Source organism: Lethenteron reissneri, chromosome 50, assembly GCF_015708825.2.
Source record: "Lethenteron reissneri isolate LAM-NWPU_2019-01 chromosome 50, ASM1570882v1, whole genome shotgun sequence".
Classification (NCBI taxonomy): Eukaryota; Metazoa; Chordata; class Hyperoartia; order Petromyzontiformes; family Petromyzontidae; genus Lethenteron; species Lethenteron reissneri.
In genome coordinates this window covers 1,386,650-1,399,342 of record NC_083828.1, presented here as the reverse complement: position 1 = coordinate 1,399,342, position 12,693 = coordinate 1,386,650, and the positions used below count along the sequence as shown (strand labels likewise).

The following is a 12,693-nucleotide window of genomic DNA, read 5'->3' as shown; positions in this document are numbered from 1 at the left end:
TGGCCACGGCGTCCTCCGTGGATCGGTTCGCTCTGTAGGCAAACTGGTGGGGGTCAAGGTTTCGGGGCAAGCTTCCTATGATGTGACTCCGGACCAGTTTTTCAAAGCACTTCATCACCACTGGCGTGAGTGCTACTGGCCGGTAGTCGTTGTAGCTGCAAATGTGGGTTTTTTTGGGCAGCGGGACTATGGTGGAGGACTTTAGGCAGGTTGGTACGGTGGACTGTTCCAGAGACAGGTTGAAAATCCTTGTGAAGACTCCAGCCAGCTCGTCAGCACAGTCCCTCAGCACACGTCCCGGGACGCCATCAGGTCCCGCAGCCTTCCTCGGGTTGACGGCTCGCAGCGTGCGCCTCACCTCATGCTCCTCCACTGTGAGGTTTAAGCTGCTGTGGACCGTGAGGTTTGGTGATGCTGTGACGTGACCCTGTGACCCGTGGTGTGACTTGTGACTTGACCTGTGACCTGTGGTGTGACCTGTGACCTGTGGTGTGACCTGTGGTGTGACGCTGTGGGTGACGCTGTGACCTGTGGTGACCCTGTGACCCGTGGTGTGACCTGTGGTGTGACCTGTGGTGTGACGCTGTGACCTGTGGTGTGACCCTGTGACCCGTGGTGTGACCTGTGGTGTGACCTGTGGTGTGACCTGTGACCTGTGGTTTGACGCTGTGGTGTGACTCTGTGGTGTGACCTGTGACCTGTGGTGTGACTCTGTGACCCGTGGCACCTGCTGGGTCCGTTCCGCGACCTCCTGCCAGCGGGCGTTCCACACTTCACGCGGCCTTGAAGCGCACCTAGACTGGCACTCGCGCCGTGGAGACGTCACAGCCACTTAGTGGCGAATGGCGGTTGTTGTTGGGGCTTTAAAAGGATAATAAAAAAGGTGACGTTTCGGGCAATGATCCTTCTTTATTGCACATGGAGGCGCCGGCGAGGGAGTGTGCGTGTCTGTGGACCACCGGGTAGGGGCGCCTGGCGACTGAACGCGTCCATCGCCCGCGGTCCCATTGCCCCAGCAGCTCCACTCCCGCTTGGCTCCCTGCCGCCACGTGCCATCCCTCATATCTGTGCACAGGCGCCACGGGACGCTCTCCTGCAATGTCACGACGGCCCGAAGACCGAAACGTCGAAACGTCCCGCTGTCTTTGCTTCCCGTGACAGCACCGGGAGTGGCCGAGGCACCGAGAGTGGCCGAGGCACGGGGAGTGGCCGAGGCACCGAGAGTGGCCGAGGCACCGAGATTGGCCGAGGCACGGGGAGTGGCCGAGGCACCGGGAGTGGCCGAGGCACCGAGATTGGCCGAGGCACGGGGAGTGGCCGAGGCACCGGGAGTGGCCGAGGCACCGAGAGTGGCCGAGGCACGGGGAGTGGCCGAGGCACCGAGAGTGGCCGAGGCACCGAGAGTGGCCGAGGCACGGGGAGTGGCCGAGGCACCGGGAGTGGCCGAGGCACCGAGATTGGCCGAGGCACGGGGAGTGGCCGAGGCACCGAGAGTGGCCGAGGCACGGGGAGTGACCGAGGCACGGCCCTTGCCGCGAAAGCCGCGGGGCTCCGTGGACTGCACGCACCTTGAACTCCACGCCAGGAGTGGGGGGGGGGCAGTGGGGGTGAGCGGGGAGGGCGAGGCAGCAAGGACTTTCCGTAACCCGAGTCTCACAGCTCCACCCTCCCCCACCACCTGCACCCGAGGTGACGCGACCTTTGCACGTGGCCACCCGAGGGATCACGCGAGGTGACGAGCCGCGGGGAGGGGGGGGGGGCACGAGAGCGGTGTGGGGGGGGGTCTTGAATTCCACTCTCGGCAGGTTAGCTGGGGGGAGGGGGGAGCCCACGAGAGCGGTGTGGGGGGGGGTCTTGAACTCCACTCTCGGCAGGTGAGCTGGGGGGAGGCGAGGGGGGGCAGTGGGGGTGAGCGGGGAGGGGGGTAGGGAAGTCGGGGATGAGTTGACTCTCACCTGAGTTTCACCCCCCCTCTCTCCGTCCCAGGTGTGACGCGACTTGTGTACAAGGCCACCCAAGGAAATGTCACGGAACAATAAGGGGGGGGGGGTGTGAAGGGTGGGGGGGCATCTCCGCTGTGGGAAAACCAAACATGATGGTAACATCCACACACTCACACACTCTCACGCTCACACACACACTCACACACACTCACACACACTCTCACACATACTCTCACGCTCACACACACACTCACACACACTCACTCTCACACACACTCTCACGCTCACAAAGATAAAGATCCCCGTATAGCCTTAACAGACTGTAACGGTACACCGTACACGACGGGGTGGGTGGCCAGCACCACGCCCGACCGCCTTTGTCTCCCTAGTGGCGATATTTACACACCGCACCAGGTACTCATTTGAGGCTGAGTAGACCTAGGGGGCCCAGGACCGGTTCAGATAATCGTCACTGGTGTTGGCCGTGAGCGAGAATCGAACCCGGGTCGCCAGGTTCATAGCGCAGCGCGCTAACCGCTCCACACACACACAACAACAACAACCGCCGTTCTGCACTAACTGGCGGTGACGTCACCACGACGCTCGTGCCAGGCCATGTGCACCTTGAGGCCACGTGAAGTGTAGAACGCCCGCTGGCAGGTCACGGGGCAGACCCAGGTGCCACAGATCGACTGACTGATATGACCGAGATGACTGGCTGATGCACCACCTGTGCCCCCAACTGTGCCAACTTGCTGTGCTTTAGCCACCCGGCGCTCTGCTCGTTGTTGTGAGCGTCGCTCCTCCGCCCTCCGCTGTTGTTGGAGGGCGACTGGCTCCAACTGCCCAGTAGCGTCCTTCACGAGCCTCCTCCACAGAGGCCGATTTTGACACCGCTCTGGTACCAGTCATCGGCAAGTCCACTCAGCTCCATTTCCTCCTGTACCACATCACTCCATCTCTTCTCTAGCCCGTGCCGCGCCCGTTTAGCCCCCTCTATCCGGCCGAACAAAAGCTGTTAAGGCATGCGGTGGCTGGGCATGCGGGCTACATGACCCAGCCAACGCAGCCTTGCCTGCCGGAGGAGTTAACTGATGGGACTTTGCCAAGATCTTTCAAGGATTTGTGAGCTCCTCACACAATCCAGCCTGGTTAAACCCAGGATGGAACGTAGGCAGGCCAGCCTAAATGTTTCTAACCGGCGAAGATGCTCCATTAGGGAAGTCCATGTTTCGCAAGCGTAGAGAAGGGAGGGATTGACCGTGGCCGAGAAGGCCTGAAGCTTCGTGCGGAGCGACAGACCAGGTAGCTTCCACACAGCAACCGATGAAAAGACATTACCGCTCGACTGATTGGGAGTGAGACCTCTGCTCTTAAACCGGAAACGATCATGAGCACACTGCCCAGGTATGGGAAACTCTCCACTCTCTCCACAACTGCCCCATCACCGATTGGTAGTTGTGGGGGTGGAGTATCCGATGGTACAAAATAACCAGGCAGGTGCTTAGTTTTGGTGGGGCTGATGGTAAGGCCCCACCTCTTAGTGGCACGCTCCAGTCTCAGCAGCAGCGTCTCCAACTCCTCCTCTGAATGAGCAGCAATTACCAGATCATCGGCATACATAACGTGGTTGACCAATAGGGAGCCATCCCTTGACCGCACCTGGGCATCGATCAGCCTCCCATTATATCTGTACCAAATGGAGATTCTCCCGGTACAGCTATTGAAGGCTTCATGAACTACGTGGTCAAAATATGTTAAATAATGTGGGAGCCAGAGGACATCCCTGTCGCACCCCAAGGTGTACAGGGAATGGCTCCGACTCCCGGCCACGTAGTTTTACCCGGGCCCGCTCACCATCATGAAGGTCCTTAATGATCATGAGCAGAGGGTCAGGGACTCTGAAAGCACGAAGAACAACCCAGAGCCCAGGCCTACTGATGGTATCATAGGCCTTGACCAGGTCATTAAAGCAGAGATGTAGGTCTTAATTCCCTACACCTCTGCTGTAGCAGACGGACAGAAAATATGGCATCTGTGCAGGACCGCCCTTTCCTGAAACCGCATTGGGGCTCCGCAAGCCTCTCCTCAGCGTGCCTAGCAAGGCGATGTTGAATAATCCTTGCCAGGACCTTTCCCGGCACACTGAGGAGTGAGATGCCCCTGTAGTTGTTACAGTCTGTGCGGTCCCCCTTCTTAAAGAGGGGGACCACCAGGGCATCTTTCCAATCCTGCGGAACCCGTCCAGTGGTCCAGACTGTTGTTATGATGTCATATAGGGCAGTCTGTGCACAAACGCCACCCTCCCTCAGCATTTTGCTTGGGAGATCATCTCTGCCCGGTGCCTTTCCTGGTCTCAGACTCCGGATCGCCTTCAGTACTTCCTCAACAGATGGCACCTCAGCCAGCCACTCACAGGGGGTGACCTCTTCCAATATTTGAGGCACCGCAGCCTCAGCAGGGTTATCCCCACTTTGTGCCATGTTTTCCTGGCTGAGAGATTTCCCCTCCCCCAGGACCTCACAGAAATGCTCAGCAAATCTGCAAACCTGTTCCTGGGGGTCGGAGATTGGATCACCGTTGTTTCCCCTGATGGTAATAGGTGTGGCGCTGCAGGTTACTTTTTTGATGGAGTTAAATAGTGATTTGTGATCGCGGGCCACTGAGGCAGACTCCATCTCCTCAGCAACCCGCGACCACCACCCATCCTTGCAGCGCCTTATGACTCTCCGAACCTACGAGCGAAGGCTGCGGTAAACCTCCTCATTCTCTGACGTGGGATGCTGTAGCCGATGAGAGTGGGCCTGTCGCTTTTTCTCAACTATCATGAACACCTCCTCTGTCAGCCAGTGTTTCTGGGGAGGTCTGGACCGCGTACCCAAAGCAGCCATTGCAGCTGCATGAGCCACAGTCCTAAACCTCGCCCATTTACCCTCGACATCAGGAGGAGTGGGGGACGATGCCAACCCCAGCTGCAAGCGAAGATGAAATTCTCGCTTGCAACTTTCATAAGCTGAGACCAGGCCACTTTAGGTTGGAATGTGGTCCTGGGTGTACACCCAACATCGGAATGAAGAATGGCAGGTGCATCTTACTGATGACTAGTCGATGGTCACACACAATCTCACACACTCACACATTCTCACACACACACACTCACACACACACTCTCACACATTCTCACACACGCAGGACGTGCACAGGCCAGCGCTGTCAGCTGGGATAAACCACCACCACAACCTCCTCCTCCTCAATCCCACCACCACACAACCTTACACCATTCAACAAATCACAAACAACATTTCGGCAGGGGGGTGGTGGTGGTGGCGGCTCAGCGGGAACACTCGTGCCTCGCAGCTGCAAGAGGCCTCGGCTTGAGTCTGGACACGGGCACCTGCCTGCTGAGTGGAGTTGCGCGATCTCCCCGCGTGTCCTGCAGGGCGAGTGCAGCTTGTGTTCTCCTTTCTTGCGACGCGTGGGGGTTCCTCCCACAGCTCAAAACCCATACCATGCCACCGGTCATCTGACCAACACATCCCCAACGCAGACTGACACAGCAACATTGCCACCCTCCTAGGGAAAATGGGCATGACCAATCGTGGGATTAAACGCTAATTGTTCAAATCATGTTATGTATTTTCATCATAATCACAATGACAATTATAAGCTATGAGTTTACAGTTGTTGGAGTATATATATATTTATTTGTTTTCTTGTTAAGGAAACTTCGCATCACAGGCAGGAGTCGAACTTGACTTGGGAGCCTCAGAAACAAACTTGATTTGGAGCTCCCGTGACTGCAGGAATGACTCCTTGGTTCTTTCGGTAAAGTCACGGAGAAAGAAAATAAATTAAATAATAGAATGCGACGTTTCGATTGCAACACAAGCAACCATCATCTCTCTACTCAAGGCCTCGACACAGAGGCGCTGTTTCTGTGTGCCGATGTGCGTCTCTCTCTGCTTGTGTGCCTATGTGTGTGTCTCTCTCTCTCTGTGTCTCTTTCTGCTTGTGTCTGTCTGTGTGTCTCCGTGTCTATGTGTGTGTCTCTCTCTGTCTCTGTTTGAGTCTCTCTCTGCTTGTGTCTGTCTGTGTGCCTATGTGTGGCTCTCTCTGTGTCTGTGTTGTCTCTCTCTGCTTACGTGTCTGTGTGTCTCCGTGTCTGTGTGTGTCTCTCTCTCTCTGTGTCTCCGTGTGAGTCTCTCTCTGCTTGTGTGCCTATGTGTGTGTCTCTCTGTGTCTCTCTCTGTGTGCCTCTCTCTGTGTCTCTCTTTGCTTGTGTGTCTGTCTGTTGTCTCTCTCTGCTTGTGTCTGTGTCTATGTTGTGTGTCTCTCTCTGCTTGTGAGTCTCTCTCTGCTTGTGTCTGTCTGTGTTTTGTCTCTCTCTCAAATTTAGCACTCTTTGGAAGAACGTAATCAACCAGGTGGGGTGTTGACTGTTGCGCTAGCCGACTCTCTGTGTTGTATTGCATTATATTTCTAAGTTTACTGTTTGTTTTCATTCATTTGTACCTCATGACGATTGCTTGTGTTGCAATCGAAACGTCGCGTGCTATTGTTGAATTTATTTGCTTTCTTCGTGACTTCACCGAAAGAACCAAGGAGCCAAGTAACACTCGAGGCCGAGCGGCACGATTTGTTGACGTGGCAAAACCTTCCTGATGGGCTGTCGGGCGGCGGCGAGTTTTCAACGACACATTTATACTTGCACGCTCCAACACAAAAAAAAACACCCTTTATTTTGGATATTTGGTCACAATAGTTTACTACTACTACCACATGTTAAAATGGTCGACATTGGTCCATCCGTAAGATTCGAGTGGTCCCAGGCCAGACAAAGGGGCCCAGGACGAGGGGCAGAGGAGCAGCAAACCAAGATGGCCGCCGCATCACGTGGCGCTTTCAGATGCACTTCTGCGGCCGTCTGGAACGCTCTTCCTTCCGATATTAGGAAGCCACTGAAGCTACGCCACTTTTAAATCTTGATTGAAAACTCATTGCCTTAGAGCTGCTCTTCATGTTTAGTTTGTCGTCCTTCCCCCACACCTCCAGTGAGCGCGTTGTCTATGTCCCGGTCGAAACAAGTTCAACATACGTCGATGCAGAGGAGCCGGAGCCCCGAGGGCGCCGAGACCGGACCAGAAACCCCAGGGGGGGAGCGCAGGGAGGCCAGAGAGCCAGGGGCAGCCCCGGTGTTCGTGTTGGCCAGGTAGCGTGCGCTGCCGTTCTCTTGAGGCTGCGCTCGATAGAAGGCGTGCATTGGAGAAGGTACAGCGAGTGGTAAAAGCAGTGAAGCTCAAAGACAATTTTAAAATGTGCAGCTGCTGGCTGATACAGAGCCGATACGGACCGCAAGTGAGATTACGGAGACTCAAAGTGAGTGCTGCGGAATAAATATTGGAGGGGACAGATTTGCCGGCCGGAGACCCGAAATGTGCGACAAGGTCACATGCCGTGGACGACACGAACTGAACACGTGACCGTAAACCAACAAGTCCGTAAATAATTATCACGGCAGAGGACACAGTCTGTGCGTCGGCGGTTGAAGGATAAACGACATCGTTCTCAACGACGTCGAGACCCGACCACACGTGGCGAGGCACCGGCTGCGTGCGGTTCCGCGGTTCTGGCTTTGTTGACTTGACACGAATGATTTTAGGGATGAGGCCACATTTAATGATCCGGTCAAATCTCCGTTAACACGGCCAAACTAGTTGAAACGTCGCGCGGGCGTTTAACAACGCGGTGATTATTGCTTCGGCTCAACTCGCCCACCATCACCCACTTCCAAAGGTGCCCCATAAAAAGCCTTAAACTGTGAGAGCTGTTCGCGAATTGCACCTACGAAGGCCGGCACGGTACGAGAGCGGGGTGGCCAGCACCACGGCCGGGCACCTTCGTCTCCCCAGTGGCCATGTTTTTACACTGCACCAGGTACTCATTTGAGGCCGAGTAGATCTAGGGGATAGATAATCGTCACCAGGTTCAGAAAATCATCACTGGTGTTGTCTGTGAGCGTAAATGGATCTCGGATCGCCGGGTTCATAGTGCAGTGCACTGACCACTGTGCCACCGCTCCCCACTACCGCTCACGGACACAGTAGCTGACACGCACCGCGGATTGAGCCGGGGAACAATTCTCACAGCCAAAATTTAGCAGCAATCGTGAGTTTCGCTTGAAACTACGCCACGCGCCTTCAAAACAACGGAGCCAGGGACGTCGGAAGAAAAATCCAGGGAGTTGAGAACATTGGTAAAATATCGTTTAATTGAACGTGAATGTGGCTCCAGATGGAACCATCGCGACCGCCACGAGCCTCGTGCGTTTCCCCTCTCGAGATTCCCCGGGGTTCCGATTCTCTCCGCCTGTCATCTTCACCGTCTCCTTTCTGTCATGGTCTCGATCATTCTTAGCCCAACTGTAAAGTTAGCGCATGATGAGCACATCGTTCGCATGCGTTTTGAATAACCGGTTGTCGCCCCGACCCCTCGCACTTGCGATCCGATGCACACACGTCACGACCGGCGTCGGCTGTTGACCCCTCGAGGGATCTTCACGCAGAATTGCTGCACCGTACCGCAAAGACGGGCAGCACATCGCGTCATTCCGCTCCAGGCCAACGCCTCAACAACGGTAGTCATCTAAACCGACTTCTACCTGCTGGACCGCACACCCTTCTGCAGACAAACGCTGGACCCAGTCGCAGGTGAAGTACGGTCAAATCAAATCCCCCCCGCCCCTCCCGACTCCCGCAAACCAAAAAGGAACACTCAATAATTTGCCGAGAACATCTCGATATATAGAGAACTGCGGAGCTTGGGCAACCGTCGGTAGCACCGGCTCACCACCGTGTGGCTGCTGCTGCTGCTGCCTTCCCGCTCGTCTGTGGTTCCTCCTCGTGCCTCTTGAGTCGGACTCCTCTCCCGACCTACAGCAGCGAGCAAATCCTGTCCGGCGGCGGCGGTGACGCACGGTGACGACTTGACATCGCTGTAATTATCGATCGCATTATCAATAGCGCCGCTCGGATGTCAATTTTCTGCTGGGTGGACTCTTGACATGGCAGCATTGAGAGATGATGGCGAGTTCTGTGTTGCTGACCACTTGCCATCTTGCACCTGTGCCCAGTAACACCGCTCGCTCAGGGAGGCTCGCTGATGGTGGGGACTCACCGCTACCTGATATACTGCTGGCGGTGTTCCCAGAGGTACTGGAAGATCCGGTTCGAGAGGGGGGCGTGGGGGGCGTGGGGGGGGGGGCGTGGGGGGGACACAGTGCTGCTCATCTGCTTCACGTCGCACTCTCCGCCAGAGGCCCATCGCTGTCACTTGCGTCATCGTCACCCCCATCCTCTCCATCTCCTCCGTGGCCTCCTCCATGGACCTCTTCACGGTCCCCTCCCTGGTCCCCTCCCTGGTCCCCTCCCTGGTCCCCTCCCTGGTCCCCTCCCTGGTCCCCTCCCTGGTCTCCTCCCTGGTCTCCTCCCTGGTCTCCTCCCTCATCTCCTCCCTGGTCTCCTCCCTGGTCTCCGGGCTCTTCTTTATCTCCTTGGTTGCCCAGACTGGCACAGGAAGACAGAACGTTGGGACTAAGTGAGAGACGACTACAACAAATTTACGGTTTCCAACTCGCGCAAATGTTGTTCGAATAATCATCATCATCGCCATCACCGTCACATAGACACACACCCTCTATCACCGTCACATAGACACACACGCTCTATCACCGTCACATAGACACTCACGCTCTATCACCGTCAGATCTCACCGACGCTTGGCGACCTGCGAGCTGAGCGGCGCCCTGCGGCAGCGGCGGCGGTTCCCGCGCTCACGAGGGCCTCTCCACGTCGGCTAGCCGGCTCCTCGACGCGCGTGTGGGGAATCGCGACCGTGGGGAATCGCGCGACCGTTTCACGACTCGTGAGGATACGTACATTTTTTTTTGGTGCCGACGGAGGAGGGGAAAAAAAAAAACCCCCAGAACAAAATGTACAAAAATGAGACAGCACGATCGTAAACAACAACAAAAACTCGACGGGCCAAATCAAGGGTCAGGGAAATCGCTTCAATCGTTCCCAGAATTGAGCAACCAGCGCAAAACCCCACACACATTCATGGCATTCACTGGAGGGGGAGGGAGTGGGTGAACACAAAGACCCCCCCCCCTTATAACCTTACCAGAATGTTGGGGAAAGTGCTGTTAGCGAGTAGCACCTATGAAGGCCGGCATTGTGGCACACAAGAGGGTGGTGTGGCCACAGCACCACCACGCCCGGCCGCCTTTGTCTCCCTCATGCCGATGTTTTTGTTGCACGTCACACCAGGTACTCATTTGACACTGAGTCGACCTAGGTGAGGCGCAGGACCGGTTCTTATGGCAGGACCCCGGGGTCCCGAATAAACGGAAGTCAATATGGTAATTAATTTATTTACTTTTGGCGACTCCGTCCCACCGCGCACACAAACGCCGTGACTCGCCTGGCACGGATCATTCCTGCTGCCATGTCGTCTAAGCACAGCGAGGACGACTGCGCAGAGGAAACAAAACTTTGAAACTGTGATAAGCGCATTGTGTAGAGCTCGTCGAGAGGAATAGATTGCCAGATCGTTCGCCTTCAACGGACGTAAAACGACGTAGCAACGCAGTTTGTGCGAGAGCCGGGGGCTTATGGGACCCCCGGGTCTCACCACGAGGTTCACGTTCACACGGGTTGGCCGTGGCGCAGCGCGCTGACCGTTTGCGCCACAAAGACACGCACGCCTCGTTGTAACCACGAGCAGGCTTGCTTTCGTACAGGGATGGACGCCAGTTGGCTCAGCTGTGGCTGTTATTGAGCGCATGCGAGTGGCACATTGCGCTGCTGCTTCCGACTGTGGTGATAATGACGCCACATAGCTCACCGCAGGAACACTCTCTGGCTCATCTTGTCGGTTTCACAAAGCAGGATGCGGCGTTCTGGGCCAGGCCAAACGCACAGACGGCTCAATCACGTGAACTGGAGGTGGTGGCGGTGACTCACGGAAGGACGACGCCCCCCTCTGTGCCGCACTTGGCGCAGATCCCGAGGCGCACGGAGCAGTGGGCGCACGCCGTGTGGTACGCACGCAGCACCGTCCTCTGCTGGCACCGCACGCTGGGGATGGTACGGGAGACACGGGGAGACACGGAGAGACATGGGGAGACACGGGGACGACACGGGGAGACACGGGGAGACACGGGGAGACACGTACCTCCGATGAGCACGGTTGGCTACGTACGTACGTTGCGACAGTGACACGGGGATGGCGTGACAGTGATCTAGTGATGAGGTCACGCAGAGACACGGTGACAGGGCGAGACGGTGAGAGTGAGACGTGACACAGTCACACGGTGAGTTGGTGACACAGTGAGACGGTGACACATTGAGACGGTGACACATTGAGACGGTGACACAGCAGCAGCCAAATTCCCCCTCCAAGCTCTGCAGTCCTCCATATATCAAGGTGTTATCGGCCCAACAAATGAGGTTTTACATGTGGGAGGAAACTGGAGCACCAGGAGAACACGAGCGAGGAGGAAACGCTCTATCCCGTAGAGACGCAACAGGCGGGGTCCACATCTTTTCTGGACCACCTCTTCCTGGTTCGCCAGGGTACAGCTCCTATTCGATGCTCAGGGGAGACGCGTTTCACTCAATCTGTGTGGTGATCCACCAACCCTCGTTGCTGCCTCCACAACAGTGCTGGACTACAGCCAGCCACATGGCCACCGCCGCCCCCAGGCGATTATTACGACAATTTTAATTACTAACAGTGACAGTGATGTCTGATTCTTGTGTTGCCGCCCTGAGAACATCACAAATGACAGGCTAATTAGGGTTCCGTAGCCAAGGGGTGTGGACCATACCTTGGGAACAAAATGAGTTAAATGGAACTTAAAACAAAAATATCACGTGACGCAACGTGTGAGGAACACTGTGGAGTTAAAGATACAATCTGGCCGGAACATAAACAAGAATAACAAAGGAACGGAATGTTAAGAATTGGGTTATTTTTATGCGAAACACGTTTAGAAATTGTTTGTGGCGTGGTCTGCTTGCCAGACGCACACACACACACGCGCGGCAGTGCACTGGTCATGGATGCGCTGCGCTACGAACCCGGTGACTCCAGGGTCGGTTCCCACTTACGGCCAAGACCAGTGGCGAATATCTAAACCGCAAATGAGTACCTGGTGTCGCGTATAAAACATCAGCTCTGTGGGGGCAAGGAGGCCGGGCGTGGTGCCGGTTACACCCACCCCCCCTCGTGCGCCGTGCCGGCATTCATAGGTGCTCGCTAACAGCACTTGCCCCAACAGTCTGTTGAGGCTATACAGGGTGGGGGGGGCTTTGTCTTTGTGCGCCCGTGCTGGCAGCCGTGACAAAAGTGCCGGCTGCTTCCAGCTAACGGCAGAGACGCCTCCTACTGGCGCCCTAAAACAATTGTGATTCACGACGAGGGATTATCGCCGCTGTCGTTCTCGTAGCTCAGGGGAGCCATCACCGTGAAGGGCACAGCCTGCAGTACGGGTCATCTCGATACATTCTGAACAGAGGGGGGCACCCCCGGTGCCAGCTGTCCCCGTGCAGCACATGGCGACTTAAATCTGGCCTGCGAGTTTGGATTCGTTTTCCGGGAGGATGAAGAGTGCGCTGCTGTGTATAATGTCAACCGAGTAATTTGCCGTGTAATTTGATCAAATTTGGGAAATTTGCAGACGTGACACGGG

The 12,693-nt window shown here is 56.1% G+C and overlaps 1 protein-coding gene across 1 annotated transcript in view; it reads right to left on the bottom strand.

Moving 5' to 3' along the window:
• Positions 1 to 8,193: 8,193 nt before the first annotated feature.
• C50H9orf85 (chromosome 50 C9orf85 homolog) overlaps positions 8,194 to 12,693 on the bottom strand; it is a 6,094-nt gene continuing 1,594 nt past the window's right edge. The window contains exons 3-4 of the mRNA XM_061572385.1: positions 10,964 to 11,077; positions 8,194 to 9,505 (exon numbers count right to left, since the gene is read on the bottom strand). Of these exons, the coding sequence (XP_061428369.1) occupies positions 9,235 to 9,505; positions 10,964 to 11,077 (385 nt within the window). The 3' untranslated portion in view covers positions 8,194 to 9,234. The remainder of the gene's footprint in view (positions 9,506 to 10,963; positions 11,078 to 12,693) is intronic.